The 12247-nt window shown below is 35.1% G+C and overlaps 2 protein-coding genes across 5 annotated transcripts in view; one reads left to right on the top strand and one right to left on the bottom strand.

Annotated features, from left to right (window-relative positions):
* Nucleotides 1-1125: 1125 nt before the first annotated feature.
* LOC108973877 (probable aminopeptidase NPEPL1) overlaps nt 1126-12247 on the bottom strand; it is a 34884-nt gene continuing 23762 nt past the window's right edge. For 3 of the 4 annotated variants that reach the window (XM_018941383.1, XM_018941381.1, XM_018941382.1), the window contains exons 5-6: nt 3514-3624; nt 1211-1342 (exon numbers count right to left, since the gene is read on the bottom strand). In XM_018941383.1, the coding sequence (XP_018796928.1) occupies nt 1211-1342; nt 3514-3624 (243 nt within the window). Of the gene's footprint in view, nt 1343-3513; nt 3625-12247 lie in introns of all 4 variants that reach the window. The other variant, XM_018941380.1, reaches the window with a different exon arrangement.
* Nucleotides 8915-11181, top strand: LOC108973878. The gene is made up of 2 exons (XM_018941384.1): nt 8915-9171; nt 10596-11181. Exons 1-2 carry the CDS (start codon nt 9033-9035, stop codon nt 11141-11143), a joined length of 687 nt encoding a protein of 228 aa, XP_018796929.1. The 5' UTR covers nt 8915-9032; the 3' UTR covers nt 11144-11181.

Here is a 12247-nt window from a genome sequence, read left to right as displayed (position 1 = left end):
TTCAGTTTTTCTAAAATCCGCCTCCCCGCCAACTTCCACTTGCGGTCAAAACAAAACTTCGAATAGAGTATAGCTGAAATTTAGACAGTAGAGAGTATAGTATCAAGGGACAGTAAATTTAACTGACTTAGGCTACATAGAATATCATTTGGGTGATTTTTGATTATTATTTGCTTAACCACCAAACGGCTATCGTCACTCTGCGGAAGAAAAACGGTCGTAACGATCTAAATTTCCAAAATCATTTCAACATTTATTGTAACGAACGTAATTGTTGGGCATTGCGGCAGCATAAATGATGTTGACTTTACTTACATTCTTTTCAAAGTCATTAAATTGAAAACGAAGACATCCTATACTCGTAAAAGGGGACGACACAATCAATTTGGGTGCAAAGAATACGAAAGAAACTAATACCACTGCCAGCTACTTGTATACCACATAGATGGAAGTGCATAATGCAGTTCGTTTGGCTAAGACAAATTATTGTAATTTCCCCTTTAAGCTATGAACAATTCTAAGCTGAAAACTTCGAATCACTAAACGACTTACAACCGCGCAAGCGCTTGTCGTTGAGAACAAAATCGCAAGGACATAATTGCAAGATGGCAAGGTGACCACAGAAATAATACTGACATAGCCTTATGCTCCTTATATTGGAAGCAGATTGTGGAAGATAAAAGGTAGCAAATAATTCTGTATTTATATCATATTTCCATTTCTATGTTTACCGGCTGTTCAACGTAATTGCAATCGAGCATCAGTGAGCAGTCAAGCGAAAAAGCTATTTGACGCAGCAAAATTAAATAAAGCATAAATATTTCGTTTTTATTTTTATATAAGTTTATTCCTTTTACTTCATAATACAAGTTAAAGAAGAGTATGAGAATTTGCGGATAATATCGTTTACAATTGAAATTGAAAAAAGTGTACACATTGGTTAGACCGAACCACACAAAAAAATCCAAAATAGTAATAAACCGAAAATAAAGTAAAAAAAAAAAACGCTGCGAAGTAACGTAAAGCGTGATGGAAGCGATTACTGGCATTGTTCTTCTCTCCCCTTATAACTCATGCTGCTTATGTTCGCTGCAGCACCAAGCAAAGCTGGACGGACGGCTCTTCGTTTCATGCTACCGTACTTCGCTTGGTGATGTATTTCATTTTTCGGGAATAAGTCATACTGGGATTGCAACATTTTTGTTGCTGCCTAATCACGACAAACGCGCTTCGTTGGCGGTTCCGCATCGTTGGGTGCAATCGATTGCAGCAGACTGCATTTTGTATAGTTGCCGAAGAGTGTTAGTAAGAGCGCTACGCCATAGCCGGTGGCACGTTCACCCTGCAACGAAAAGATGGCGAAATGTAAGCAAAAATATAAAAAAAAAGTATGTGTTAACGATTATAAAATAAAAAGTGGATATTTTATAAAAATGTGAAATGATAATTTTAAAAGCTATTGAATAAATTACTCCTACTTTGGACACATACCGAAAATTAACGAATTTATTGTAATTCATTGCTATCAGAAATTGGCGATTTCCGATGTTAATATCGAAATATAAAGCATTAATAAAGCACCAAGCATAAAGTATATGGAACAATCAGAAAAATATAACTAATAAGTACTACTATGAGCAAAGAATAGTAAACCTTGTTAAAAATTTTAATATTCTTAATTTATTCCTCAAAATCTATGTCGTCCCATTCAAAGTAATCTTCTTTTACGCATGCAATTCACGTTTAATGACTTTAATTGACTCAAAACGATTTCCCCAGGGCGGTAGTTTAAGTTAGCTGGAAGTCACTGTGGTTGGGGCCCTATAAAAGGTGCGTTCCAAAGTAAACAGGAGTTTTTGAATACAGTGCCCCCTGGTTGGGCCATCTATATGTCGACTGGTGCGTTAGAATCTGATAACTTTATCGACTGTCCAGTGAGAATTTCATAAATCAATCAATGAAATGGAAGTGAAGTTATTATGTTTTAAGTGTCAGTATGTTTGTGTTATCGATGCGAAAATGAGYTTCGAACAAAGAGCCAAAAATTTTGTTTTACAATTGGTAAAACTTTTACCGAAACGTTTATGGCGATGATTGCCTATACCGTAGCAGAGTGCACAWKGTGTTTCAACGTTTTCAAAGTGGTCGTGAGGACATAAATGACGATCAACATGTGGGCCAATTAAAAYCMRTKATCACCGGAAATTCYATCGAAATTGTGCGTGAATTCATCGAAAATCAGCAGAAATCATCATTGAAATTCATGGAAATGGAATTGAATATCTTCAAAACATTGATTTATCGCATTTTGACCAAACATTTGGGCTTACGAAAGGTGTGTGCACGGTTTGTTCCGCACATATTGATTGACGACCAAAAATTGCTCAGAATCAAACATTCGATTCGACGCTTGTGACCGATTATTTGACCAAAAATCCCATTTTAACCATTAACCACTCCCCGTATTAATCTGATATGTCACTGTGCGACTTGTTCTTTTTCGGAAAAATGCATTTGCCTATGAAAGGAAAGCGTATGTACAGGCCACTCAAAATGTTTGCACCAGCATAATGGCGGCCATACCKACCAACGAGCTAAAACACTCGTTCGACATGCTTTTGAACCGTGCAAAAAGCTGTATTGAAGYAGAAGGAGACTATTTTGAATAAAATAAATTKATTTTACCGAAAAAAACCATTTATTCCGTTTTTTTAAATCCTRTTTACTRTGGAACGCMCCTTGTATTAGTTGAAAATTTGGCGAAAAACTTACGAATAATCATTGCAATATGCGACGCTTCATTATCGTGATACAAAAACCAAGGGTTGTTTGCCCATATGTAATTTCGGTCTCTTTTTACGAAGAGCTTCGCGCAAACAACGCGTAACACTCAAAMGAAACTCGAAGAAACCTGTCAAGATAATTTTAATTTTGATCTGCTTTGACGTGATTTTTCGGCTTCGGATGGTCGCACTTTTAGAGTCGTAAGCATGCAAGACTCATCGCTAGCAATAAATCGTTTCATGCCATCCTGGTAGTCGGAAAACATTATTTCACGGACGTTAACATGACGCGAAATAATTGAGTGGTTTTGAAAAAAATCGTAAAATGGCTATCAAAAACGAATTCCACTATTTATTGACATGTTGATCATCAGTTCAACGTGTTGGACGTGGTTTSTCGTCAACGCGTGGTCGTCTTTGAATAMTTTGTACCAATCAAAAACACTTGTTCCCGAAAAACTTTTATCAAGGCCKTTTTCAACATTCTGAATGTTTCRGCACCAGAAATTTGACTCCCCATAAAAAATTTAATGCAACTTCTTTKTTGAATGCATTTTCTTTGTATTTCAGAAAGACAAACGCATACTAAGCACTAATGATTATTTTGATGAGAAATTTGGCTTAATGTCACCAACCCAGAAAAAAATATTTTGCGCCAAATTCAAATTAAARAGTCTCACTATTTTTTGCCCATAGTAGTATACCTTATATAAGTATTTGCTATACATACCGTCGATACTGGAGTAGCCATATCGACATGCATCCAAACACCGGGATAGTCGAAACCTAGATGAGCGCCAATAAAGACCCCAGCACAAGACGGTTGAGCGTTATTACGATCCTGAAAATAAATTAATAAAAAACAGTTATAAATATGTGTTATACAATGTGTTATACGAGGTGTGTTCAAGAATTTTGAATTTTCGCGGGTTACTTATATTCGAATTTCGAATTTTTGTGGCGTTATGTTGGTACTCATRTCTCTCACTTATGCCGACAAGCTCGGCCATTTTGAATGTTCATTTAATTGTTGACAGCTGCTTTGCTTGCACGTGTTTTGGATCGTCTTCGATTTTTACCTATTCAAAAAAATGGATCAAAGAACCTGTATCAAATTTTGTGCGAAAAACGAAATTAAGTGCGTGGATGTATTCCGAATGTTGACTGTGGCATACGGAGAAGCTACCTAGGACCGAAGCAACGTTTATCGGTGGTACAAAATGTTCTCAGAAGGCCGAGAAGATGTGACAAAAATTGGCTTTTGCGCCACGATAACGCCCCTGCTCACACATCGTTGCTTGTGTGCGACTTTTTGACCAAAAACAAAACACTAATGATGCCACAGCCGCCGTACGAGTATTCCCCAGATCTGGCCCCCTGTGACTTTTTCTTGTTCCCTAAACTGAAGAGGCTAATGAAAGGACGCTGCTCTTAACGAGATAAAGACGGCATCGAAGGAGGAGCTGAAGAAGATAAAAAAATGATTTTTTGAAGTGCTTGGAAGATTGGAAAAACCGTTGGCACAAGTGTATAATATCTCATGGGGATTACTTTGAAGATGACAAAATAGATATTCCTGAATAAATAAATAATTTTTGAAAAAACACAAAATTCGCGATACTTTTTGAACACACCTCSTACATACATTCAATACAATATTTTTAAGCTTTATGGGAGCCATATTTTGAAGCAAATCTACGGTCGGTCACAACATCAAAACAGTATCAGAAACAATGTGCTTTCATAAAGCTATGTATATATATAATATGTAGCTTCCTTGCGGATATGGTGAAGAATTTCAGCTGAATGAAAAATCCGAAAAATCGCACCAATCGAAATGCTAACAAATTTCACCCAAGCAGTGCATGCGTTTATACCTCGTTTCCGAATACAACTCGAAAAATTTAACATTGCAATAGACAAGAAATGCAAGAAATGCAATAACAACAAAGCAATGGTAATGCAACGTTGCATCTGAATGACATATTCGCTGACGAACATAACGATAACGGAAAATATTTGCATGAAGTTTTGTCATAAAAAGCTAATCAAAAATATTTGCTCTCGAAACATGCGTCCTCGATACTCGTGTGTCAACCGCAGAGAGAGAAGAGAAATCGCTCATATGCAAGGGATACACGCAAACTAAACGCTAAAATATTGAGTAGCACCGTCGCTTTTGTTAACTTGATTTGACACGAAATGAGCGAAGAATGCAGGCGTAAGCTAGAGTGGACTTGTATATATACGTACGTTTGTATGTGTTGGACGGCTGATGGCTGTGACAGAAATCAAATGYCAAAAGCGAAAGTGGCTATTGTCAATATAATTGACATTCATTTGACATATCACAATGGCAACCAGGCAATAAAACCGTTATTTAAGTGGACTGTGTGTACATGAATAAAGGCGCGTGTCAAATCAATCTGTATGCACCACTAGTTTGCAAGCGCGTCTGTGTGCATGTGATTGAAGGAAGAGGCGGTTGCATGCATTTTCAATTAGTATTTATTTACTAGTTTATAGCCAGTTACACAAATGYAAATTCAACAAAGATAATGTTACAGAGTTTCGTTGTGCAATGTCCTCTTTATGTACATTGCACATACAGTATGTCTCATAATTATTTTCACAATGCAATATTAAAGAATTTTATTGCTTTCCTAGTAGATTATATTATTGTAATTTAATTTTAATCCTTTTTTTGCAGCAAAATACAGTTCTAGCATATGCTATCTGTTTATGTGAAAACAWACAGATATTGGAATGTGTTGTATGCAAAAACAGCAACGAGAAACAAAGTGCGTCAGATTCTGCGAAGTTTCAAAATTTTTTTTAACATTTCGGAGAATCACAAAAAAAGTACCAGACACTTAACGGTACACCCATGTTTTCAAATTTTTTAAGGGGTGATCCAAGGAGAGGTACTTTTTTTCACAGTCTTTTTTTGGCAGATCACCCGTGAGTCACTTCGGCCCCGTTCACAGCAACACGGACTGATGTGTAAGAGCAGAAGCCGCTCTATTCATGGGCTCTTAAAAAAAGAAGATTCGACGTTTTCGAGCTAAATTTAGTTAAGCGATGATGCCCATTTCTAACTCAATAGGTATGTTAACTAGCAAAATTGCCGCATTTAGGACGAAAAGCAACCTAAAGAGATTCAAGAGCTGCCATTTCATCCGTAATAAACAACGGTTTGGTATGGTTTGTTGGGCCGGTGGAATCATCGATACACATCACGCGTGTCATTCACTAGTCGAAACGCTCGAACGAGTCATCGAAAATTGAGCTCAATGGATGAACCATCTGGGACGTAGCCGCGGCCAACATTTGAAAGAGATAATCTTCAAAGAATAAGTCTTCTTTCGAATGATAATAAATACTCCCCATTAAATTTAAATTTTCTATGTTTTTTCTTTAAAAAAGTAGGGAATCTCGTCCTGGATCACCCTTTATCTTCCGAAATGAATTTTTTWAATTTATATATTTATTTTACCAATATAATTTTAATTTCAATTTCATGAATTGAAATTTATTTCATCTAATATAAATGCAAAATCGGCGGTGATTTTACAAAACAAGGCCTCCGTTAGAACCTTCTGCAAAAATACACGAATAACTGTGCCAATTTCACGTATTTCTGTGCTGTGGTTCGGTCGTTTTGCGAGTGCATAACGAAATTGCTTTTCATTATAACGGTTTATCATAGATAATACGAAGAAGTATATTTAAACATTTTACGAAAAAATGTAAAAAGTTGGGCTGCCGGATCCAGAAAATTCAAATAAATTAAAATTCGAATTATATCACAGGTTCCCTACCAACAATAACACTTTACTACAGAGCATCAAAGAAAAATGGGTAAAGATTTCACACGAATATTTTTAAAGACAGTAAATAACATATAAACATATATACATATAACATATAAAGACAGTAATTTCAAGGATGCTCCAGAAGTGTAAGAATAAAAAATTCAGGTGGTCACACCAAATATTATATTATAAAAAAGTTTGCGTATACAAATTGGAATTTTGCTGAAATCTAAAAAGAATTTTGAGACAAACATGTAATATCGTTTTGCTTTTTGATTTCTGTCTGTTCACAACTGATAAACAAAAGAATGAATTTTTTTCTTTTTTAAAAAATACGAAAATAAATAGGTGCRTTACTTTCAAAATCCACTTTATASAAGTTTTTTCATATGAAAAGTTTTATGAGGCACACTGTATGTATGTACGTATGCGTATGGTATTTACTATTTCAATTGTTTTAATGCGATGAAGTCAAATAGTATTCCATTTGAATGGAAGTTTGAAATGAAGTATTTAGTTGACTTTTACAAAGTCCAGTTTCGGCTTTGACATTTGAACTATTAACAATACACTTGGGAGTGTTTTATGACAAGAGTTTAAGGTGTAGGTGTTTCAGAACCGCACTCTATCCTCCCCACGTTGCCATGTTTTGAAATAATCACAACATCGTAAAAATGGATTAAACTGAATGTTACCCCATATAACGGTAATGTTAAAAMAAAACTAAAACCGCGATAAATCAATAAATAAATACGCCATAGACAAAACTAAATTTTACACCTTAGATGATCTAAGAGGACTTCATAGAAGCCGAGGTGAAAATTATACGACGGGAGTGGCACCGCAAACATAGAAGGAAAGGAATATTTTCAATAATTAAATTTTGAAAAACACAGTGCAGCTATAAGCAACGAAACCGGTTTTTATGTCTTGTCTTGTCTTGTCAGTTTCATTCAGTTGGGGTAGCGCCGCAGCTCAGCATGTATTGATCGACACAAAGACGATTTTGTCGCATTTGGTGTGCGTTGGCTGTATGAAAATTCACACATAAGAAGTTCGACAACAGCTCTTCAAACAAGTCAAGGCTCGAACNAGTAATTTCAAGGATGCTCCAGAAGTGTAAGAATAAAAAATTCAGGTGGTCACACCAAATATTATATTATAAAAAAGTTTGCGTATACAAATTGGAATTTTGCTGAAATCTAAAAAGAATTTTGAGACAAACATGTAATATCGTTTTGCTTTTTGATTTCTGTCTGTTCACAACTGATAAACAAAAGAATGAATTTTTTTCTTTTTTAAAAAATACGAAAATAAATAGGTGCRTTACTTTCAAAATCCACTTTATASAAGTTTTTTCATATGAAAAGTTTTATGAGGCACACTGTATGTATGTACGTATGCGTATGGTATTTACTATTTCAATTGTTTTAATGCGATGAAGTCAAATAGTATTCCATTTGAATGGAAGTTTGAAATGAAGTATTTAGTTGACTTTTACAAAGTCCAGTTTCGGCTTTGACATTTGAACTATTAACAATGCACTTGGTAGTGTTTTATGACAAGAGTTTAAGGTGTAGGTGTTTCAGAACCGCACTCTATCCTCCCCACGTTGCCATGTTTTGAAATAATCACAACATCGTAAAAATGGATTAAACTGAATGTTACCCCATATAACGGTAATGTTAAAACAAAACTAAAACCGCGATAAATCAATAAATAAATACGCCWTAGACAAAACTAAATTTTACACCTTATACGATCTAAGAGGACTTCATAGAAGCCGAGGTGAAAATTATACGACGGGAGTGGCACCGCAAACATTCAGCAAAAACCCATACATATCTCGGGACATAGCAGACCGAGTTTGGTTTTTTCGTTTTTTCGTTTGATTTCAATGCACACCAAGCCAGACAAAAATGCGACAATGAGACATTTTGTCTTTTCGTCTCGCTTGGTGTGCATTGAAATAAAACGAAAAATAGGAGGAAAGGAATATTTTCAATAATTAAATTTTGAAAAAACACGGTGCAGCTATAAGCAACGAAACCGGTTTTTATGTCTTGTCTTGTCTTGTCAGTTTCATTCAGTGTGGGTAGCGCCGCAGCTCAGCATGTATTGATCGACACAAAGACGATTTTGTCGCATTTGGTGTGCGTTGGCTGTATGAAAATTCACACATAAGAAGTTCGACAACAGCTCTTCAAACAAGTCAAGGCTCGAACATGCGTTTCCTTCCGTCTTATCCGGTGTGGGTTGTCACATATGAAGCTATGAGCAGTTGTCAATACATGCTAAGCTACGGCACAACCAGCACCGAATGAAACAGTCAAGACAGAAAATCCCGTTTCKTTGCTTATAGCTGCACTGTTGTTTTTCATAGGCAAAATTGCGCATTTTATTCGTGCTTTCATTGTGGACACAAATTGTTATAATGAACATTGACGCGGAAAAATTAGTGTTTTTGATMGAGGCAAGARGCMMAATATATAATAATAAAAGTAAAGATCACAATAATAAATTAATAACGGAAAAGCTATGGGAAGAAATAGCTACCGAAATGAATAGTGAAGGTAAGTTATTTTATTATATGTATTTATACTATTTGTGCATACATCATACGTAATGTTGATAAGTATTTAAAAGTATATAGTAAAAAACGAAAAAAATTAGATAGAGTACTTATTTTGCCAAGAAACTGATCCCAGTGTTAGAGTTAAAATATCATAGAAACTGGYCACGTATGTAACGTGCAACATTTGATGGCCTTGTGTTTTCAATATTTTCATTTGTTGCCSCTTGAACTAAATATTGCATATCATATTATATATCTCATGAAGCAAATGTTCTCGTCCCCGAATCATATTATGTAAAGCACAAGCAGCTAATACAAGTAGTTTATACTTTATAAGGCGACAACAAAATTTCTGTATGAAAAATTCGAAACGTGTTTGCAAACATACCAAATGCGCATTCCACGACTCATCTTCATGGATAATATGATACGAAACTCTCCGATTCGAGAGAGAGCTGTCACACTCGCATTTTTTATAACATTTGTCATTGATGCCACCACTGCTGAAAAATATATTGGGCGTTTAATAAATTATACAAAACACTAAATTAAACACTTTGAAAATGCATACATATATAAATGCTAAAATGCAAAATCATTAATTAATTTACATAAACAATTATTTTGCCAAAATATGTTCGCACAGTTCAATGAAACTTCATTTCCCGCTAATTTTGTCAGGTAATTATAGCGGTTTACTTCTGGCATCCCGCCTTTTCTGAAGTCAATTGTCAGAAATTCCCTGATCTTCATCGCTGTCAAATAATCAGGGAACGCGTTTGAGAGAAAARGAGAGCCAATGCTAAAGTTTCGTATCATATTATCCATGTCATCTTGCTCTTAATAAACGGTAATTGTATATTCTTCGCTCATCGTTCAAAAGGTCTTAGAATATTCAGAACATGCTGATAACCTTCATCGGCGACAAAATTTGCAGCTTTCTGCGCATAGCTTTTGATTATGTGGTAGATTAAACTGTTTATGAATTTTTTTTTCCAAAATGAGAGTGTTTGAAAACAGCACTATCGCAATTTCGTCCGTCGCCAACACCAACACAAATGAACTGCCCAAATGCATCAACTAAAGCTTGTAAATGTTTTGAATGAAATTTTTTATAATTAAAATAATCTGATCCTGCTTTTATAGGGCACTGTATTATTATGTGTTTTCCATCTGTAGCTCAAAGCGATCCGCTATAGAAAGCCATTTCGCAAAGTTGGGTTTTGGAAKGTAAATTAGTGATAATATTTCCCAGACAGCTTTCCAGGTTTACATTACAATGTTTTCATTGTGGAAGCCCCATAGCGAAAAAATACGAAAGCGACTTAAAATAATTGCCAAGTAACTGAAATTATATTTTAATTRATTGYAATTTTTGTATACCCAACATAATTTAAAAATTCCAAATTTTATATTTTGCAGTAGCAGCATGCAAAAATAAATGGATAAATTTACGAAACTCATATTCGAGATATTTGAGGGAAGAAAAAAACAAACCATCTAGATCGAGTGGTAAACAGAAGCGGAAGTGGTACTTGGCTGATGCAATGTCTTTTTTAAAAGAATTTGTACATCAGCATCGTGATATGASCAGTAATTTACATGTAAATAGCACTGATGTCGAAGAACCAACTGCCGACATGTCGCAAAACTATTTTATGGATGCAGTAAGTACTGACAAAAGTAGTCCAATGCCTACGAAGAAGAGTAAGACATCTACAAGTATATCTGAGATGATAGCAGGACCAATGATAGAGTTCCTAAACTCCAAAACGAAGCAGAAACCTAAAGAAAATGGAAATGAATTATTTTTTAAAAGTTTGCTGTCTGATTATGAAAAACTCTCCAGCAAAAGGCAAAGACTWTTCAGAATGYATATGMTAAATAAAATGAATCAATTTCAAGAAGAAGAGGAAAATGAATATTTGAGTACCTCAACGTCATCGTCGGTCAAGGTACATATTATCTAATACAAATGATTACAAATAAATATTTGTGTAATTACTAGTTTATATTTTCATATTGATCATGGTAACATTTTACCAAAGAAAGCATTTTGAAATAAAAATACTTTGATTTTAAGTTTATTTGTTTTTACTTACCGTAGTGTTATAATTAATATTTCCGCAGGAGTTGTGCTTTTGCGGTAGTTTGTATTTTGGTTAAAACATCCTTGTGAAATTTGGAACATTTCGAATTTTTAATAATATTCAGAGCATCGAATTTTCCCACAGAAGCTGATAAAATTTAATTCGGAATTCTACTTACATTGCCATTCACCTTCTCGTAAATCTTTGCAAGCAATTTGGCGATTTTTACCATAAAAAAAATTAACAAAGAGTATCATGAGATTTTGGATTYCCAATGGAAGCAGGACTACGGAATCGTTAAAACTGTTGCAGAACTGTTTTGGTGAGTCTCCTTTTTCACAACATAACTATTTAAGTGGCACAAAGTATTCAGTGAAAGTAGTGAAGTCATCGAAAATTTTCYTCATTCTGGTCGTCCTTCCACTGCTGTTAATGACGATAACATCGGAAACGTTGAAGAAACGTTTTGGTTAACAATTTGGATAAGAAGCCAAAAGCTTAAATCKTTTTCAAAAACGAAGTTTAGTAAATGTTCCAAAGAGATATCCAACAATCTAGCGAATGGTRCTMCAAATATGCGCTGAAASCGAACAAAAAATTCRCTGAAAGRACATCACAGTGACATCACCGAGTCTAAAACAAGTGTATGAAATATTGGATTACGCATTGTCAYGCTTGTGCTTCTTCAGAAGCAGCCTATTGTGGAGGCGATCARATGGCATATTCAAACCTGGAAGATTGATAAATTTTGTCATTTCATTTCCTTCAAAGTAATCCCCTCCCGTTGCAATACACTTATGTCAACAAATTTTCCAATCATCATAGCGCTTGAAAAAATCTTTCGTCGTGATGCCCATCACGCCTTCTTCGATTCAGCTTTTATATCCTCAGTTGACTCAAAAGGTTGTCCTCGGAGTGGTTATGTGAATTTGCTGTATAGCCAGAAGTTACACGAAGGTAAGTCAGCCGAATGCGGTGGCTGCG

This window comes from Bactrocera latifrons, unplaced genomic scaffold, assembly GCF_001853355.1.
Source record: "Bactrocera latifrons isolate USDA-ARS-PBARC rearing strain unplaced genomic scaffold, ASM185335v1 scaffold_509, whole genome shotgun sequence".
In the NCBI taxonomy this organism is placed as follows: Eukaryota; Metazoa; Arthropoda; class Insecta; order Diptera; family Tephritidae; genus Bactrocera; species Bactrocera latifrons.
Note: the sequence above shows the minus strand (reverse complement) of the source record. Positions and strands in the feature narration are given on the sequence as shown.